A 22,246-nucleotide genomic window follows, 5' to 3' on the forward strand; every position below is an offset into this window, starting at 1 on the left:
GTCCAAGTCAAGTTTTTGTCTCCATACAGACCTGAGGGCAATAGCGTTGTGGAGCGGATGAACCGTGACTTAGAGCAATCCTTGACAGCTAAGGTTTTAGGTACGGGCCGGAACTGGCTGGCCCATCTGTATAGCGTGCAGCGTGCACTTAATAATCTCCCTAGAATGTCTCTGGGTGGGCGGACCCCATACGAAATGCTCTTTGGCATCAAAATGTTTGTTCCGGAGCTTGAGGGTCTAAACATGGCGGCGTCAGCCGCATCCTTTAACGTAGAGAAACATTGTACTGTGTTACAGGACCTACAAAAGACCAGAGATAGTCTTGCAAAGGAACATGCATGTGGGGGCTGGCTCTACAGAAGACGCTGCAGTCAGGTGACGCAGAGGGCCGATATTGAGTTACCTACAGGGAGCAGGCTTTGAGTGACTGTGGTAAAATCACGAATCCCTAGAGGGAGTACCTAGGGCTGCGAGCCTTTCGAACAACTTAAACTGTTTTTACCTGTTCCGAATTATTGCTGGGTACTATTTTTAACTTTTTAACTTGCGGAGCATTTCTGTGTTCTCTGAACTCTGGGGGGCTTTTCTGAAGATTAGGGGAAATAATAATTGCCAGGCACAATAACACGCTACCCACCTCTTCTTTACTTTGCCCAGCCGCCTTGGACCGATAATCGGCGGCGGTGGGCGCCCTCTTGGGTCAGGCAGGAGGAGCGCTCTAGTCGCGCCTTCCTCCCGCCCTCCTCGCACCTATATAATGTGCCTAGGGACCAGACGGCGCAGCGGGCTGGCGCAGCGGGCGCGCCGGTTGCGCGCCGAAGCCGCGCCTAAGCCAAACCCGTCTGCGCCCGTCCGCGCACATCCGGAGCCAGAGGCCAGGCACCATGCCCAAAAATATGCTTACTCGAGCTTGCAACTTCAGGCTCTCAGACCACCCGACCATCTATGCCCTATCGTTGTCCCTTATGTACGTAAACGCATTAGCACTTACGGCATTGCCTCGCACATATTTGTAGTGCCTGAGCTACCCCCCGAGACCCCCCGGCACGTCGGCAAAACTCCACCTACGCCCCTCACCAAGACCCTTAATTGTATGTACCTTAATACGCGCTCTATGGTACAACATCAAACAGATTTGTTTCTATTACTCACGGAGGAAAAACCGGACATATTGTACCTGACGGAGACCTGGCTAACCCAGGACTCCCTACCTGATATTCTGGCCACTCTCCCTGGCGACTACTATATTTTTGCTGTGAACCGCCCCTCAGGCAAGAGAGGTGGCGGAGTTGCCGCCATTTTCAAGAACTCCCTTAAACCCCTACTGTTACCCTCACTTGAATTGCCAGGCATTGAAAACCTTGTCTTCAAAATTGATACGGACTGTGGCGCTATTTTAACTGTTTTAATTTACCGGCCCCCCTCTTCCATGCCTGCTTTCCCCTCAGCCCTAGCGGAGCAACTTGCCCCACTGGTTACAACTTATTCTAAAACCCTTCTCTTAGGGGATTTTAACCTTTGGTTCGACGCAGTAGAAGTAGATGCTCAAGCAGGTGAACTAAAAGACCTCCTGGTCGACCTTAACCTATGCCAACACATTGAGTCTTCCACTCACCGGAAGGGTCACAGCCTTGACCAGGTATGGTCCTATGACCTTAATATATCCACGTTGGTCGCCGAACCATGCATCTGGTCAGACCACTACCTCATCCAATTCACCGTTTTGGCGAGCTGTGACAAGGCCTTGAGACCCCAGAAACTGGGGAAAATTAGGAAATGGAAGAGTATCAGTACTCCTGATTTTCTACACTCGCTAATTACAACCTTGCCTTCTATTGGAGGTAGTCCAGACGAGATGGAGGAATCTATTTTCCATTGGATTGGAGGTGCTGCAGATCTGCACGCCCCATGGACTCTCCCTCCCCGCTCCCGCCCGAATAACACACACAGATGGTTTACCCCACAATTGCGGGCGGAAAAACTTGCAGTCCGTAAAAAAGAACGGATCTGGAGATCTAACTATTTTAAGCAGGATAGGGAGAATTACCGCGCTGCTCGCAAAGAGTATCAAAAATCCATCTCGTCACAGAAAACCACTTATTTCTCTGAGCTTATCGCAAATTCGCAAAACAAAAGCAAAGATATCTTTAAGATGGTGAACGAGTTGTGTGACAGCGATAGAACTGTTCCTCCTGTTGTCCCCACTCAAGATATGTGCGATTCTTTAAACACATTCTTCATCAATAAAATTCTGGATATAAAACAAGGCATTATCAACTCCCCGGTCCCTCCTTCATTCGAGAACGCTTTTTTCAATCCTCACACACTTGAAGTTTTCCCATCAATTGACAACAAATTGCTGTCCCAACTGCTTACCCGAGTTAAATCAGGCTCCCCTGAGGATGTTTGTCCTCCACATATATATAGAGAAATAGGACAAACCTTGCCTCAAACTATTCTATCTGTACTGAATTCCTCACTGGTGAGTGGCATGGTCCCCCCCCGATTCAAACAGGCCCTCCTTATTCCTCTATTAAAAAAACCTGGGGCTGATCCTCAAGCCTTGGTCAACTATAGACCAATCTCTTTACTTCCATATTTGTCGAAGATATTGGAAGCGCACATCTCCACATCCTTTTCCAAATTTATAGAGGATAGTGACTATCTTGAAACTAACCAAGCAGGTTTCCGTCCCTGTCACTCGACGGAATCTGTCATTTTGGCCGTTCAAAACACATTAAGATCAAATGCGGATAAAGGCATCCACCAGGCACTGGTTCTCCTTGATTTGTCGGCCGCGTTCGACACGGTTGATTTTTCTATTCTAATTAGCCGTGTCGAGCAGGCCGGCCTCAGGGGCGCTGCCCTTGAGTGGATCACTTCCTTTATCTCGAACCGCACTCAAGCGGTTCGCTTAGGGCCTTTCACTGCTTCAAGAACCACCTCCACTTGTGGGGTCCCACAGGGATCCTCACTTTCCCCTTTGCTTTTCAATTTGTATCTGCGCCCCCTCCTTCACCTCCTAAAACAATTCAATGTCACAATCTTGAATTATGCTGACGATTTACAGCTAATTTTCCCTCTGAATACTCCTGATTCAGTCGCCCACTTTCACCAAACTATGCTTATGATACAACGCTGGATGAGCTTAAACTACCTCAAGCTCAACCCGGGTAAAACCGAGTTAATTCTTCCCGGGGACAGCAGTATCAGCTGGGGCCCTCATTATTGGCCTTTGAGCCTTGGTCCTGCCCCAGTCCCTGCTTCTTCAGTGAAGAGCTTGGGTGTTACACTTGCATCGGATCTTTCATTAAAAGCTCAAGTCGGAGCAGTTGTTTCTGCTAGTTTTTACCAGATTAGGAAAATAAAAAAGATTGCACAATTTCTGACATACTCAGCCCTTATCCAGGTCACCATCGCACTGGTACTCTCCAGGCTGGACTTTTCTAATAGTCTGTACCTGGGCCTTCCATCTGGCCTTTTAAAAAGACTCCAACTAGTGCAGAACCAAGCAGCCAGACTTGTTCTTAAACAACCTAGGCGGTGTTCCATCAGGCCTGGCCTAGAACAATTACACTGGCTGCCTGTATCTCAAAGAATCATGTTTAAGTCCGGCTGTATCATATACAAGAGTCTACAAAACATAGGGCCTCAGTTCATCAATCAGTTGGTCTCCAAATACAAGCCCACTCGCAATCTTAGATCCATCAATAAAGACTTGCTGGTTGTTCCCTCTTACAGGAGAAAGCGTCAGGGCGGCAGCTGTTTCCATTACTTAGCTGCTGTCCTATGGAACTCCCTACCACTTTCCCTTCGGCTCAGCCCAGACTTTCTAACTTTTAGACGTTCTTATAAAACTTGGCTGTTCAGACAGGCTTATTTTCAGTAAGTTGTTGTGTTAGGTTCCTACTTCAACAGCGCCATGAAGCCCACGGGCGTACGTGCGCTTTACAAAAAAACCCTAACATAACATAACATAACACATCTGATGCTGCTCTTCAGATTCCGGTAGTTGGCTGGATACCCCGAGTTGGTGATCTGGTCCGAGAGAAAGTGGAGAACAAGAAGGAGTTCGGTCCCTCATATCGTGCACCAGTTCCTGTGCTTGGAGTGAAGGGTACAAGAACAGTCATTTTACCACCACTTCCTGGTTGCAAAGAAAACAGGTACATCTCCATTGACCATGTCAAATTACAGCGAGTGGCCGATTCTTCTTAGTATGACTCCAGCAGTCTGTTATCCAGCAATGCTGAGAAATTCTATTTTGTCTCCGGTCAGTTCCACCAGGCCTGACATGGCCATTGAGATGCCTATAGTTACTGATCGTTTAATGAATACACCGGCTGGTGATACCCTGGATGAAACAGAGTATACTTACCCTACAGACTAGTCGATGCCTGATTTGCAAACATCTGCAGTTAACCAGTCACACTTTTCATTTGACACTGACTCTGTTGCATCGAAGTCCCCATCGATAATTTCGATTTTTGCTTTTTGGTTTAAGAAACACTTTTTAATACCCCCTTGGACTTACATTTGGCTGGTACTTTTTTCAATTTTTATGTTCATGTCGATTGGATTTGTGGTGTATTTTTTCCGTTTTGTGAATGGACACTATGGACGGTGTACAGTCTTAATATCGAGTCATTTATTTCGACTGGACATAATATCGACTAGAGAATATCGAGATGGCATTAATATCGAGGTAAGTAATATCGATTTTTTTTTTATCGATTGTTATGTATGTAAAAAATATCGACATAAAAAATATCGAGTAAGTAATATCGTCAGTAAAAAATATCGATATGTTTATTAGTTTAAAAATATCGAAAGTTGTGTTATCGACTGTCACAATATCGACTCTCATGATATCGAATTTTAATATGTATATATATAATATGTAATAGTTCAATGTACATTGTTTTAATGTTTTATAATAGCATTTTGTGTTAAAATGTATTAATTTTATTTATTTATTTATATAGAATTAATGTTAAAAATAATTAATAAATTAAAAAAAATGTATATTACTATAATATATATATAACTATAATAATTTCTAGGAGCGGGTAGTGGGTTTTTAGGGGAATAGGGTGGGAAGTATTTTAAATATAATTAATTAATTATGTAAATATATTAATTGGTATTAATTAATTAAATATGTAAATATATTAATTGGTATTAATTAATTAAATATGTAAATATATTAATTGGTATTAATTAATTAAATATGTAAATGTAATTATTAGTATTAATATGTAATTAATTGTTAAATTACTATTTAATTAAATATATAATATGTAATTGGTAAATATGTTATTTTAATAGCTTATTTGAGAATTATGCATATTTAAATAATTTTTTTCATGTAGCCGGTTGTGGGATTATAGGGGATTAGGGTGGGAAGTAATTGAATAGTAAGTAATTAAATCTGTTAATTAATTAATTGGTAAGAATAAGTAAATACTTGTTATTTATCAAAAATATGTTAATTATATATAATTTAATTGTTAATTTATTTAAATAAATGGAATTATTGTTGAATATGTAAAATCAAACTTTTTTAGGATATGTAGTGGGTTGTGGGATTATAGGGGAATAGGGTGGGAAGTAATTTAATTGTAAGTAATTAATTATGTTAATTAGTTAATTGTTATGAATAATTAAATATTTGTAAAATAAATTAAATATGTAAATTATATTTTATGTAATTGTAAATTTATTAACATTAATGCTATTATAGTAAATTATGTTACATATCACATTTTTATGTTATGTAGTGGGTTGTGTGTTAATAGGGGTATAGGGTGGGAAGTTAATTAATTATAAGTAATGACATATGTTAATTAATTAATTGGTATTCATAATGAAATAATTGTTAAAGACTTAAAATATGTTAATTATATAGATATAAATAGATATAACTAATATTATAATAATTAAATATAAAATATATATATATGAAATATAATTGTCTAATTACATTTAATTACATATATATAATATATTTATAATTAGATATATAAAGATATATATAACATATATATATATAATTATAGATATTCTCATATATATATTATTTTGTATTTGGGGAAAGAGGTTGGTTTAGTCTTCTGGGTTACTTTTCTGTTTGGTTATTAAGGGGTATATGTTGTGTGCAGAGTCAGTTGTAAAGGGGTATTTTTAGGGGTCAGGGTCAGTTTTCAGTTAGTGGGTAAAGGGGTATTTGTAGGGTTCAGGGTCAGTTTTCAGTATTTGGGTAAAGGGTAATTTTTTTCTTTCAGAGTCAGTTTTCAGTTTGTGGATAAAGGTGTTTTTAGGGGTCAGGGTCAGTTTTCAGTTTTTGGGTAAAGGGGTATTTGTAGGGGTGAGGGTCAGTTTTCAGTTAGTGGGTAAAGGGGTATTTGTAGGGGTCAGGGTCAGTTTTCAGTTAGTGGGTAAAGGGGTATTTTTAGGGGTCAGGGTCAGTTTTCAGTTAGTGGGTAAAGGGGTATTTTTAGGGTTAAGGGTCAGTTTTCAGTATTTGGGTAAAGGGTATTTTTTTGGTTGCTGGGTCAGTTTTCAGTTTGTGGGTAAAGGGGTATTTTTAGAGGTCAGGGTCAGTTTTCAGTTTTTGGGTAAAGGGGTATTTTTAGGGGTTAGGGTCAGTTTTCAGTTAGTGGGTAAAGGGGTATTAGTAGGGGTCAGTGTCAGTTTTCAGTTAGTGGGTAAAGGGGTATTTTTAGGGGTTAGGGTCAGTTTTCAGTTAGTGGGTAAAGGGTTATTTTTAGGGTTAAGGGTCAGTTTTCAGTATTTGGGTAAAGGGTCTTTCTTTGGTTGCAGGGTTAGTTTTCAGTTTGTGGGTAAAGGGGTATTTTTAGAGGTCAGGGTCAGTTTTTAGTTAGTGGGTAAGGGGTATTTGTAGGGGTCAGGGTCAGTTTTCAGTTAGTGGGTAAAGGGGTATTTTTAGGGGTCAGGGTCAGTTTTCAGTTAGTGGGTAAAGGGCTATTTTTAGGGTTAAGGGTCAGTTTTCAGTATTTGGGTAAAGGGTATTTTTTTGGTTGCAGGGTTAGTTTTCAGTTTGTGGGAAAAGGGGTATTTTTAGAGGTCAGGGTCAGTTTTCAGTTTTTGGGTAAAGGGGTATTTTTAGGGGTCAGGGTCAGTTTTCAGTTAGTGGGTAAAGGGGTATTTTTAGGGGTCAGGGTCAGTTTTCAGTTAGTGGGTAAAGGGTTATTGTTAGGGGTCAGGGTCAGTTTTCAGTTAGTGGGTAAAGGGGTATTTTGTGGGTTCTGGGTCAGTTTTTAGTTTGTGGGTAAAGGGGTGTTTTTAGGGCTTTGGGTCAGTTTAGGGTTTTAGGTTAGAGGGATACAGGGTAAAAATATGGTCAATTTAAATGTCTATTAAATTAGTTACTTTTTCATATATTTTATATAAAATATTTGAATTAATATACATTAAAACAATTATTGGTATTGTAGGACTTTAAATATTAATACATTTTTAAACATATTTAAATGTATAAGGTATTTTTTAATAGATTATTTAATATGCAAATAATATTTATATACAATAATAAAGAAGGAAACATAGACAGGGTTAAATGCCATAAATGAAAAATTGTTTATTCACATATACAAATTTATTTGTAAGTAGAGAATCATTTTTTATTTATAATCAAAAAATTTCATTCAATGTTTTTATTAACATAACAAAAATATGAAGTACATGTATATGTTTTTAACACATAAATTATATTAACATAATTTTTGTATCTTTTACATATATTAACATTTAAATAGTTTCTGAAACAAATTGGTAATATGTACTTTTTATTTAATAACAAAATATTTATTCAGATACACATTGAATTTATTGTGATTGCAAATTATGTACATTTTTTTGTAATTGTAACATTTTTGTTTATTACCAAGTCATGTTATATTTTTGGAAATAATTATTATGAATATTGAACATATTTATAATATTCATTTTTAAATACATAAACACCAAAAACATTTATTATATACATACATAATGTTTTACATAATATTTGCAAATTTAAAAAAAACATTTCTTGTAACAAACTTATATATGCAATTTATTTTTACATTAACATTATTTACTAAATGTATTTATAAATCAAAAATTAATTTTTTAACTATAACATAACAGTTGAATAATTATTTCAAACTTATGAATATTTATGAAATAATTTTATACACTTTAAAAAAATATTTACACTTAATATAATACTCTGTGTATTTTTTAAAGTGTTGGAATATAGAAATTAAATAGCATTTAGCTGTATACAGGGACTACTTTTTAACCGCGTAATGTTACTTAGGCGTATTTGGTGCTTCAACAGATCGCGGTTGGGTGCTGCTTCGCGTTAGAGAGGGTAAGTTTGTTTTAATTGTGTTTTATAAGTTTCTGAACTTATTGCTAGTGTATGTGTGCTGTGTTTATGTTTATGTAGGTAGAGTTAATTAGAGAAGATTGTGTGTTCGGTGTTAGGTAGAGTGTACGATATTGGATTTTTACCGCGTTTTGTTGTAGGTGTGTGAGGTGAGGTAATATGTTTAAATGTTACTAAGATAATATGTTTGATGTATAAATATGTGTTTTTATATATGTATGGGTGTTTTTATGTGGGTGGGTATGTTATTTATTTTTTCTAGGTTATCGTCGCGTTTCGCTGTTTTGGAGGACTCCCTTCTTTTTTGATCACAGCTGTGTAACGAGTATTATATACTCTTATTTTTGCACACTATTTTTTGGGTTTTTACATTTTCTTGGAGCGTTTATTTTTCGCCATTACGGATTTTTGGGGTTTCTATGGTATCTGGTGTCTACTGAAGTGGAAAGGAGTCGCTATGCATTTGCTTGTATTTTTGCATTTTTTTGGGGCTTTCATGGATTGTATGGGTTTTTGGAATGGTGTCCTATGGATTGCTTGGAATTGGATTACGTTTGAAGCTGCATCAGAAATATAAGTATTTTCTGGATTTTTAATGGGTGGGAAAACTGTTTTTAATTTTGCTTTACTTACGTTGTATGTAACATTTTGTAAATACATTATCTAAATACATTTTATATATGTTAATATTATGTATTTGATAATTTAATTGCAATTTGTTACATATTATAATGAAGAATTTTAGGAAAAATATGTTTAGTTTTACGTGTATAGTTATGTAATGTTTTAAAGAATAGTTTTGGCAATCATTGATAGATATTCTAGTCCTTTGCTAGTTGGATAGAGGGTAACTTGACTTTGGAGTGTGTTATACATTTTTTTAGTTTCTTTGGTGAGTTTAGGTCCAATCAAAGTTACTGATTGCTCCATTCGGAGCTCCTGGTAACTTTGTTCTTTTTGTAAGGATTGTATTAATTTGTGAAGGGTAGGCGTTCCTCGGCCTGTAGTTGCTTGGAAGGCATTGTGCCATCCTTCAACTGCATTGTTTGTTTTTGCTTCCTTATTTAGTGTGCTAAGGTAGACATTCCACCAAGCTATTTGGTATTTGGGTTGTCTTCTGTGGCCTGATCTGTGTAGCCTTCCTACCCATGTGTCTTCGAAGTAGTCAAGCATAGGGCTTAGTTTATCTTCGTTTCTTTTATAGTAGGGGCTGTCTATTAATAAGTTATAGTGCTCAGTTACATCTGTTAGTGGAACATAGGCTAGGGCGATGAGTTTTTTGATTTGATAAGCAAATGTGCTATCAGTGGCGTATTGGATACTCAAGGTTGATTTTTGTAGATGTCGCCAGATACATTGATTAAAGTGGTAATAGCAACCTTGTATTGCTGTGTGTGGGTATGTTTTAAGGATGCTGTTTATCATAGCTTTTTCAAAGTCAATGATAATTTTTTGTGGAAAATAGTTGTTAGTATGTTGCTTGACTTCAGTTAGTATTTCTTGATAGGTAGTTTGCTGTTTGTTTGGTAGAAGGGCATAAAGGAATGGAATATTTGCATTTTGGAAATGACCATGGATGGTGTATAATTGATAAAAAGGTTTGGGGCATACAGAAAAAGTACCGTCCATCATCCAAGTTTGGCATTGGGTAAGTTTTGTCATGTTGTTTGCTGTGGCAAACAGTATAATTCTTTTATCTTTAGATTTGTTGTCATAGAGTATAAAATTTTCTTTATTGTGAGTTACAGAGAGTTCAGGTGGAATTTGGACTTCTTCTAAAGTTTTTGGTGTGGGAGGAGTAGTGCATGTTGCTCTTTTTTGTCTAGCTACTGTTCTTTTAAGGGATTCTATAGATGGTAATTGGCTAGAAGCATGTTGGGGAAGTACACTTAAATGGTGTTTCAGAATAGCAGTTGTTGGTTGATCAGTGCTAGTACTAGCTTCTTTAAGGGAATCTAGCATTTGTCTAATCTCTATTTCTGTTACATTGGGTGGGTGATTATGTTCTTTAGTATAAGTAACAGTAGTTTCCTGAGTTATAGCTCTACCATAACATTTGTTGGCATAATATTTCGTACACTTCCAAAACACTTTCAAATCTTTTTGTTTCTCTTGAGTGTAGACATATCCCATGTAACAAAGAAGCATTTTCCCTTTTTGTGAATAAATGAATTTAGCTCCTTCAGTCATGATAGTATTGTAGTGCTAGGAGGTAATTAAAAGAGAATGTAAATATTTTTGAAGGAAAAAAAATGTTCTAATCACATTATACAGTTTCACACATTTGTATTTTACCTGTAAATGTTTTGATGCTTTCAAGTCGTTATTTTCAGCTGTTGATGTTCTTCAAACTGTTATTTTCTGTGTATATCTTTTTGTACCTGTGGAAGTTGAGAAAATGTGTAGATATATTTTATTACTATTTATGATAATTTGTTCGACGTTTTTTGCTAGTTTAGATTTAGTTACCTATCTATTAATTCTCGATTTTACATTTCTAATATATACTTACTTTTTTATATGTAACTTTTGATGTCCAGGTGTTGTGTAGGTCTTCTGTTTTTTTTTTTCATCTGTAGGATGAGTGCTAAAAAAAAAAGATATATTTGATGTATTTTGCTTTAAAATATAGGTGTGAGCTTTGAGAGTTACATTTTCGCTGACTAATAATGTAGTAGTACTTACTTTAGATATGTGTAGGTCTCTTTCTGTTGAAGTCCATCAGTTTTCTTCCAGAAATCCAGCAGAGTTTCGTCTTCCTTTACTTAGGAGATGCATACTGCGTTTTTAGTTACTTATTATTTCATTTATATAGTATTAGGTTAATTGTTTCAGAAATAGGATTGGTTGTTTAAATGGATAGTCTGTTTTTATTTGTTGATTTGAATTTTTTTTTCTGTTATGCTAATTGTTTTCCTTATATGGGTGACGCCAATTAACGTTTATTGAATGTGTAAGGATTTATTTTGTATAGGTAATGTTCTAGGTAATGTTATTTTGATATTTGTAAAGTGGAGGAATATATATAATTAGTTGTAAAAAATGTGTAGAAGGTCGAAACATTGTTTATGTATTATAAAATGTATGTTAGTATTTATTGTGTATTGTAAATGTTATGAAAATAAATAATATATGTCATCTATTTATATTAACTAAATCTGGTTTTTTATGATCAGTATGACTTAATTATTAAATAATAAAGTCATTTATTTTAGGATCTATTAATGTCGATTTTTTTACAATCGATAATTTTGCTATCTATGTTTGTGTAATCGATATTTTGACTGTTGTTATATAAATATTTAATAATCGGTGTTTTAGAAATCGATAATGTTGTGAGTCGATATTGTTGTAGTCGTTGTTTTTAGTAGTCGATATTGTGTAGTCGATATTTTTGATGTTTGTTGTGTAAGTATAGTAAATCGATAATTTTGTTGTCGATAATTAGTCATCGATATTTTGTCCAGTCGATATTCGGTCTGTCGAGGTTATGTCAGTGATCCACTATGGACACTATGTTAAAGAAAGAACTTCAATTTGGTTAATTGATGGAATTTTGACACCCCACTCCTCATCTCACATCATGAAGAGGGACCAGACTTTTGTTGACATTACAGCTTGGCCTGTTTTAGATGGGATTGTATGGGATGCTGTTAGATTTCAAATTCACAGCCCCACAGAGGTTATTAATGTTCCAAATGTACTACGTGTCACATTTGGGGATGTGGTCAAACAAAATATAAACTTGGATGATTGGGATGTCCAGGTGATAAAGGCTCTGTTTTCTGATTTGAAATATGATGCTACTTTTGATGCTGAAGATTTGTATTTGGATTCAGCCAATTATGCTGATTTATTTTGTTACCAACACTATGGCAATCATTTTCTGCACAAAGCTAACACATTTAGGAATGTGGTTAATTATACACAGTGCTCCTCCCATTGAGGGCAGCTCGAAAACTCTTTTGAAAAAGTTTGGATATTTTACTGATTTTAATCAATCTAATCCTGACGCATTTTATTTTAAGATGACTGGCAAGTCCTCTTCCAAAGTTAAACTTACCCACACTAAATTGCTATATTCTAAGTCCTTTCTTGACCAAGTAACAGTTGATGGCTATGAACTGTGGAAAGATACTGTTGATCTAAAATCTGTTTGGAGTTCTAAAGACTGGCAGGTACAAGGCACTGAGGCTTTACATCGCGCATGTCTCATCCCGGACCATATGTTGTTTTTAAATTCGACAATTTCACAAACAGCCTGCTTTGGATTGGCTACGTCTAAAAAATTAAATGCTCCCTCTCTTCCTTATTTAGAATACCCTTCATGGATCAATCACAATGATTTGTCCCTTAGTGAATTACAGTCCCTGTTTCTGAATTTGTCTTTTAATATTTCCAGTTTTGATTCCCAAGGTTGGTTATTATGGCAAAAAAGTTCTGATTTGTGAAAACATTGTTTTCTGGGTCTGTCCCTTGGCTATATGCAGGTGGGGGTGGATCCCTGTTTTCAAAGTGATCATTCTGTTACTACCTATTCAGTAGGCAAATTATGTCAGAACTGGCTCACACATTCCACCTTAGCTTCAGTTAAAGTGCATCTGTCCAAATTAAATGAAGATGTTGATCCGAATGACTTTGTTAAAGGCCCTGTGGGAGGCAGATCAAAAATATGGGTATATGCTGTTTACAATGAAGTTTGAAAACTGTCTCAGATTGAAGCAGCTTCTAGGTTGCGTGAACTAGATCAGGCCAGTGCTTGCAGTGGTTGATAACAGTATTAACACCCTTTCCTCCCGAATTTATACATTGGATAATATTGTGTCATCTGTGGTTGATATTGTACAGGATGAGGTGTCTGTTTTGTACCATGGTCAGAATCAATTGCACTCCATTATGCAATTTGCTTGGACATTACACACTCTGAAGGCTGGTAAAGTGCCTTGGGACTTCATGAAGACTTCTTTTTTATTTTTACCGTTTAATTTGACTATGACACAAAAATTCATGTCTATGAAAGATGCTGCATATTCACTTTTTCATGTTGAAAAGTTAGAATCATTGCCTTTTTCTGTTGACGAATTTAATTCTGCTGTGTGGCTAATTCATGGGTTAATAATGTTGCTTTTTCCCCTTTTCAAATCCGATTTATGTATGAAGTATTATGCCATAGTCAGATTTGAACCTTTAGGCAGCGCTTATCTCCATGAAGCTTGGTCTCTGCCATTTACCTATAGGTGCCTGAGGTAGGGTAAAGACGTTAATGTGAAAGGTGAAGATTGCACTTTCACAACTGATCACTCATTAGTCTGCAGGAACATCCAATTGCTTGGCTCTTGTAATTTCCACGCCCCGAATTTAGCATGCATTTTAAAAGGAAATCCTGTCCCGGCCATAACTCCGACTTTCACGCTTTCACCGTGCATTGTGACTGTTTCCCAACGTGTAGTTTGCTGCAAAAATGTGCTGTCTCCTCCTCCACATGGGAAGCTCGATGTATCTATCTAGCCTTCCATTTCGACCTTGAAAGCAGAGTTCAATAAGATAAGTCGAATAAGGGCTCTTTTGTCTCAAAAAGAAGTTGCCCTTACATCTTCCTGCGAAACATTTGTCCTTCACGTGGCTAACACTCGCACCGAGGTGCAAGCCCTTTTGAATACTGATCTCCCCCTGCATTTTGGGGCCCTGATTCACACTATCTTTAATACCTCATCTACCACAGGCTTGGCGCACTTTTTTAAGATTGTAAGTTCTGGCCTTGGGACTTCATTCCAAACTATATTTGGTGTGATACCGGCATTTTTTCATTCTATTTTTTCCAGCGTCTTCGGCGGTTTACCATTGGTTCTTGCTTTGGCTGCCGGTATACTGCTGTTGGTTTGCTTACTGAAAAATGGGTGCACAATCTGTGCCCCACAACAATCTGCCCCGGCTGCTTCAGTTTCGTAACCGGCTGCTTGATTACTACGGAGTGCTCCAGCTGGCTACCTTAAGTGTAGCATATGGATTATCTTTCCGGTTCTCGTATTTTACCTGTGTGCAGCCTGTCTTCCATTGCCTGGGTTGCGATTTTGAATGGGCTCTGGATTTGTGTCTCTACAACACTGTCTCCTAACCCGGATTATGATCTACTAATGAGTCCCTTAGTTGCTCATGAGTTAGATTGTTCTGGTATTGGAAGAAAGGCCTGCGCAGCGGCACATGGAGTCCTAGGTAATTGGATCATTTTCCCTACAATATCCTCCCCCCCCCATAACTTTAAAAGAAAGGTGTGGTGCACACATGGGAGGAAAAAAAAGCGGCCCGCTTGATACCCCCGCAGTGTGATATATGCAAGGGGGTCGCTCATCAGTCATCTTCGGTGCGCCAGTTGCATAGTGTCTGTTTGATGGTCCTTACATGCTACTCTTTTACAGTATTGAGACTCTAATGAGGGTCCTGATCCTTCTCAAAGAAGGGAGGCAATTGGCATGGGTAACAAATATCATTAGCCTACCTACACGATATGTTAGCACGGCTAGTTTTCCATTGATGGCCGTTAGTGTGACCTGCATCGCAGTGAAGATTTGGCGCAAGCCCCCTCTGATCTCGGATTCCTTGAATGGTGCTTCTGCACCCAGCATCTCATGGTGTCCTCGCTGCGCTGTACCTGTGGCTTGCGTTGCCCAAATTGTATCTTCGACTGTATCTTATCTACTTTCCCCATGTCATTATTGCATTGGCACTGGGGGGATGAGATACAGAAAGAAGTTTATTTTCCAGCTGCTGCGCTGCGACTAATGACTCAGTCACTGGCGCCTCCTCTACAGCTCAATGGAGTCTTCAGGTAGTAGGGTAAAGCAGACTTATGGGGGTGAAATCACTGTTGTCCTGGGTGCTCCCCCGCCCGTTCTTAGTTATGCAGTCGCAGCACCAGTGCCAGATCACCTATGGTCCTGCAGATCGAGCGACAGGTCCACTGCAGTCACATAGTTATTTAGTGTGTCCCAGAAGTCTATAAATGTTTTACATGTACATTGGTCATTATTTCGCACGACATTGCAGGCAATAATCCAGATTCCCGCCGTATGGGTGCTATTTGGGTTGCTCTGGTGTGTGCAGCACAGGCTGGCAGGCAGTGCCTGTTGGCTTCAGTCAGGCTTCCGATGTACTTACTCGGGAGCACTCAGTGTGCATGTGTCATGGCAGTCTTAGCGGTCCTAGGTTGTGGGCGGATTAGCTTGAGGGAGGAGCCGTCACCTCCCCGGTCGTACAGTCTCTCCTTATGAAGGCCACCCTCCTCAAGGCCCTCGGCTCGGCCCAGCGCCGTGCTCTGCGGCAGGCCGCGCCCCCACTCACCAGCTCACTGCAGCAGGCTCATGGGCTTACAGTTCGGCTCTCCCGGCTCTCCACTGGATCGTCGTAAGTTCTGCTCATCGGAGCAACTATGCTCTGTCGTAGACGATGGTCCGGGTACGTCTGTCAGCCTCCGCAGCAGCCACTGTCTCTCAAGTTCCGACGGGCTCCTACTACGGCAGCTGGCACAGTCTCCCTCCCACCGGCCCAGTTATCGATATTACACTGCCTCCAGATATCAGACTACAGCTTTTAACCCCTGATCCTGGCGGCACTTCTTAGTAGCACCGGGCCCGTAGTCCAGGAATGCAGAGATAGAAATATGACGCAGGATAGTGAAGGATTGTGTTGGCAGCCGAAGGAGCTCGCTCAAGAACTGGCCATCTTCGAGCTAGGCAAGCTCCGCCTCCTGAACTTCAAGCACTTCACAGTATTCCTCAGAGAAGTCCTCCTGATATATTGTTCTAGATGTGGTCTTTATACCAGGGCACAGCATGTCAGATATGGCCTTAGTAACAACACTTCAGGTGAGATATTGAGAAGTAGACACAATATTCAATATGACCCCCTCAGACTAACGGCCAGATGTAGGTTGTCTAATACCAGTCGGTAACGGCCAAAATCACCGAATCTCGGCCGTTACCGACCGGTATTGGAAATTTGTAATGTAGGAGCCCAAAAAATACCGATCTGTATTTACCGAATCGATAGATGATATGTAGCAAGCACATCTAAGAGTGCTCATGTGTATTAAGGATTCGGTATTTACCACCAACTAATAATTGGTGGTAAATATCGAAAACCTTAAAAAAAGCAATTTTGTGCTTTTTTCAACTGTGCCATGTGGCAGACATACATGTATGTGTGCCACATGTGCACCCATGCACTATACAGGGGTGCAACAGGGTGTCAATGTGACACCCTGCCACCCTTGTAAGTCTGCCCCTATTACCAATTTTTACCGATTCGGTAAAATTTACCGAATCATTAGCTACATATCATTAACCGATTCTAAAATACCGAATTGGTAAAATCCGGTATTTTAGAATCGGTAAATGATATTTACCTACATCTGGCCCTAAATCTCTTATTCAGTACAAAATGTTACCAGTTTGTAAGTTGTAGCCATGTTTTCCTTTTCTTCTTGTTTTATCATGCCTTCATCTACACAGCAATATCAAATTTGCTCTCCCCGCTGGCTTGCCATTTTGTGATGATGCTTTAGCTTTTCTGCATATTATAGTGGGTGTTTTTTTTGTGTTTTTGTGAGAAATGTATGCATTGCACCACCTGTGATGCATATGTTTTAACCATGTTGTGTATGTTAGTGAAGCTTGGTAAAATATTTTTATTGTACAACAGACCACACAATTGGCTTTTGTCAATGCTTTTTTACGTTAGTAGTGAAATGCTGTCATTTTTTATTGGAATTATGTTGATTGACATATGGGGTTGTTTTCAAAATGGTGACTGGGAAGATTAGTCACTTCCCATTACATCAGGAGGAGGAACTTCAAGGTGAGAGATTATAGAAAAGCTAGCATCCTTTTGTTTGTTGCTGTACCTTAATGTGTGAAGCAATGACTTAAGTGTAGGTAGTTTAGATATTGCAACTTATGCAAAACTCTTTCATTGTTTTAGTGAAAAAGATCTTAGTTCTGCCTCTAATTTAATAACATCTATGGACACACAACTGAGCTTTTCTGTCCTCCTTTTCCTAGTGGAGAGCCGAAGTGATAAAGCCAAGCGCCTGTTTAGGCACTACACGGTGGGCTCCTATGACAGCTTTGACGCCCCCAGGTAAGGACCGACTTCTAAATACACACGTACATCTTCTCCTCTAGTCCCTCTATGTGGTTTCAAGGACATGTGGAACTGTGACTCTCAGTAGCTTGGTGCAAGGAGCAGGTGAGATGTCTCAAAGGGGTACCATAAACAACTTGCTGAACAGAGACTGAGTGGTGGTGGATGAAGAGATAGTGAATTGAGAGATATTTACTTGAAACAGACCTAATCAATATCAATTCAAGTTATTTTTGAAATTCCTCTACAAATCCATCAATCATTAGAAACGGTATGAAAATAGAAAAATGGAAAAAGACAAATCTTAAACCGAACTCTCACTCATCACTATAAATTAACACGCTCACTTCTCTCGGCAGCTAGTTAGGCAAAATGAGGAATTTACAAAATTCACATCATTAGGGCTCCAAGTAAAAATTGTGATAGTGGTCATAAAGCTCTGGGATATTATATCAGTAAGAAACAACTGTCCACTTCTTAATAATGTATGTATCCTAGATATAAGATTGACAGAACATACTTTTGCGATTATTAAGGCCCTAAAGAATAGTAGGTAAAAATGTTTTTGTTGCTCAATGTATCACACCATTGACAATCTTCTTTATTCATTTGTTGTAGCTTTTGGACTGCACTGGGCTGTTACCATGCAGTTTAGACCAAATGATTTTTGCGCTTGATAATTTGTAAAAGAGATATCTGGAGCCTGATGTACAAATATTCCTAAAAAGAAATCAAAATCATAAATTGCACTGAAGAACCATTTGCAATTTGTGATTTATTAGGTTGGATTCAGTAGAAGTGGGTGCATGATGCATGATGCTCACCAACTTTTACTAAATGCTTTGGTATTTTGTGAAGCAACCTATGTATTAATAGGTTGGTTCACAAAATACTGATTTGCAGGGGGTTGCGGTTCGACCTATCTCATTATTGAGACCGATTATGATTGGTTTAGAGTCACAGGCATGGTGGCCAGCGGGGTCAGCAAATCAATAATACGTGTGATTGCTTTTAAATAAAGAATTTGTTTTTAAAGTGTAGCCCATTCTCCTAAAAAGAAAACGTGTGGCGTTTAAAAATGAGGAGTGGCCCTAAAAATGTTTTTGGTGACTTTGGGCCCCCTCCCCATTTGCGAATGGTTACCTCTAACTTGGATTTGATGGTATAATATTAATGTTTTGCAACCGAATTTTAGTTGCAAAACAATCATTCTTAGGCTAAAGAATCGATATTTGGAAGGGACGCCTTTCAAATGCCCCTTCCAAATCCCGGTTCTATATTTATTCTAGCATCCACTTTTCGATTCAGTAAGTTAACACGGTTTAGGTTTTGTACATTTAAAAAAGTCATTTTGCAGTCGCAAAGATACAAATTTGACCAAAGCCTTAAAGCGCTTTGTGCATCAGTTCCTTATTCTCTTGACTACTTTGTAAGTCCTACCTGTCGCAGAATTTGGTTTGCTTAGCACTCTATGCTAATTTTTGTGTCTGAACTTTCACACAAATGTTTTTCTTTGTTATGGAGAAGATGTTTCGATGGTACTTGCAGTGGTCTCAGGTCAGTGAAAATTGGCAAGTGTTTACTGGGAACTCCTATGGTAAATGAGCATGTTGTCACAACTAGACCCTATTTAGGTCTTCTGTCCTTCCTATACCTAATTCAAAGTGAAGCAGTTTGGATGGTGTTGCGGGAGCAATACCTACTATTTTGCTCACAACTCTGACGTCTCAATCCTCTGCTTATCTTTAGTCCACCCAGCACTGTATCTAGCTGGCACGGTAAACAACCTTTGCAACGCAACTTTTACCACGCAGTGCCTTTACAACGCAACTTTTACAACGCAAACCATTACAACGCATTGCGCTGGGGGGCGCTCTAGGATAGGGAATAGGTTTAATGTACTATCCAACACCTTCCCTATTATCCACGGGGACTGGAGTTGGAATAGTAAATTAAACAATTCACTATCCAGCGCCTAAAAGCACTATGCGTTGTAATGGTATGCGTTGTAAAAACCGCGTTGTAAAAGCATGCGATGTAAAAGCATGCGTTGTAATGTCATACATCCAGCTGGCACAGATCAGCCAGTTTTGATTAGTAATCAACGTAGCACCATTGAAATGCAAACTTTCGAAGCCTGGGTATTCCCATCACTCAGATGGCTATAAAATCCCAAGTTTTTGAATTCTCTTAACCATTTTTTATTTGCAGCTCGAGTCAAAATATCATCATTCAGACTGTCTAGCTAAGACATAATGCACAATGTAGTAAAAGGTTACATTATAACTGTTGCAATTTCTCCCAAATGTGTCCTGCCACCTGTAGTGGTTCCTGTGTAGACCAGATTTTGTTTAAAAAAAAAGAAAAAGTAGTGTTGGCCCTGGCAAGCAAAATTCCTACCTCACTCTATTTGTTAAATTCTTTTCTAAATGTCTTTCATAAACTAAAGCTACACTCTTTTCATCAATCCACCTAGCTCCATCAGTGGCACTAGTTGCTCACTACTTAACATGCCAACAACAACTCCTTACACTGACCATAGCCATCCAGCAGAAACCAAAACATCTGCCTCAACAGTCCCAACTACACTCCTTGCATCACTAGCCACTGGCAGGCATGATATTTGGTATGCAACAAACTGTAGTTACCAATATGTCCTCCAGGCAATGTAAAATATGTAACTCTTTCTGTCTTATCTAATAATCTAGACAAACTTGCAGAATCAGAACTAGTCTAAAACAATGTAAGCCCCTCCAACATGCCATAGATTCTCTCTCAATATTTTAGTAGTTCCTCTACACATCAATCCGTACCTTTGATAAGCTGTTTTACCCATCTTCCCTCTTGCACCGTCGCAATACTGCTCCAATACGTAAAAACTGTTTCATATAAAATTACCAGCCTCACATACCATTTAAGATCGTTAAATCAGTTCTGACATATTTTCTTCCAATGAAGCCTAAGTCATTCTTCTCTAGCAGTTTTATTTAATTGGTCTTCTGCAAAAAATGTGTATACCTTTGTGTACTATTGAACTAATCCTACAAATGATCTTATCTCATCATTATTTCCCATTACAGTTCTACCACTCTAACGCAACTACTAAACATAGTTTTTGGCTTACTGCCCTTTATTGGCAAACTATGCCCTAAATAAAAACTTCATTTAACAAATATCTTTCCCTATGTTAAGTTCACTGCTCTCCATTATCTCCAAAAGTTTCCTCAACATGGCGTCATGTTCTTCCTCTGTCATCCAGTGAATTAAAAAAACATCTCCCTGAAAGAACGCCAGAGTCCATCCAAAGAACCCCTGCATTACTCTCTTAAACTGTGCAAATGTCGATACCAGCCCCTAGGGTGCACATCAACACTATTATGCTACAAAACACCTTACGTTTTAAAAGAACATGACTCAGTGTGAGTGAGGGTTTTGCCCTATACTGTGCATGCTATATAACTCTTTCTAAATTGATTTTGACATCAATCCTTGTAAATGTAAATGTAGTGCTTATATAGCGCATGTATCACCCCCGAAGGGGTCTCAAGGCGCTGTACACATACCGCTGTGGAACCCTTCCCCTGGCCTTTGCCCACTCCTGGGCACCCCCAAGGGGAACCCGGCATCCTACCGCTGTTGGGGCCGTTGTGGAGATTAAGTAAGCTATGGCCCAGAGTTGCAGAGTGGGACCCATGCTTAGAATAGGCACCGAGGCAAGAATTATCAGGTCTGGGGAAATTGAGCCCAAGACCCGCCGAGGCAGGAATTGAACCCTGGTCCGGGTCAGACCTCTGCATCAGGGTCTACTGCTCTAACCATTGAGCCGCACTTCTCCACATCCATTTGAGTATTGTATTGTGAATGGGCATAATTCTAAGGTAAGCAATCTGCTGCTATATAGAGTCTCTCCCAGATAAGGCATTACCAAAGGTAAGTAACTTGTTCTCTGGTTGGGGATTTCCATGTATAGTCATAAGTACTGAATAGAATAGCACTGAATTGTCCAGCCCACGTGCGGGTACCCTGGAGCTCTTTATCTAATATATCTTCTTAACAGTAGATATTTGCCTCTCCCCAGGAAGGCCCGCAGTCACTTAAGAAAGAATATATTATGCAGCCTGTAGGAGGAGGCTAAAGTGGCCAAATTCTTCATTTTGTAAATATAAAATGTTGCCAAGAGAGGCGTCTATGCATGTAAATGCCTAATGCTTTTGTAAAACAATTCAGATGTCTTTTACAAACCCTTTTTTAGTAGAGTACAGAAATGAACAAGCACACAACAGTGTAACCTCACAGACTGCCATTATAAGAGCTGAAAATAGACATGGTGCCTTTAAAGCCCCAGAGACCTCCAGTATCCCACCAGGGTTGGCTAAAGGCAGTTAACTCAGTTCTTTTTTCCTGCACGTGCTGACAATAGCTAGGAGCATTGAACTTGGCCTTTATAATTCTCTTCAGAATTCACTTGTGAATTTTATATAAAACTTCTTCACTCTACGTTTTTCTACTCTTCCTTGTATTTTTCTGACAGGAATTGGCGTCATTTTCCGTTGAGGTGAGGTTTGGCACTGACCTATTCACCGTAAGGAGCTGGTTCGCCATCTACAAAGAAGAGAAGCTCAACGTCAAGACAGGGTAGGTCAACATCAAAGACTCACCTGCCGTAGATTGCCGTCGAGAAGTTGGTCGACGTCGATAGAAACAATTCTTTCA

General features: G+C 38.8%; 1 protein-coding gene across 3 annotated transcripts in view; it reads left to right on the forward strand.

Moving 5' to 3' along the window:
- SHANK1 (SH3 and multiple ankyrin repeat domains 1) overlaps positions 1-22,246 on the forward strand; it is a 1,403,433-nt gene that overhangs the window by 420,966 nt on the left and 960,221 nt on the right. For all 3 annotated transcript variants that reach the window (XM_078655298.1, XM_078655300.1, XM_078655299.1), the window contains one exon: positions 17,452-17,530. In XM_078655298.1, coding sequence (XP_078511424.1) covers positions 17,452-17,530 — 79 coding nt within the window. The remainder of the gene's footprint in view (positions 1-17,451; positions 17,531-22,246) is intronic.

This window comes from Lissotriton helveticus, chromosome 7 (genome assembly GCF_964261635.1).
Source record: "Lissotriton helveticus chromosome 7, aLisHel1.1, whole genome shotgun sequence".
Taxonomy (NCBI): Eukaryota; Metazoa; Chordata; class Amphibia; order Caudata; family Salamandridae; genus Lissotriton; species Lissotriton helveticus.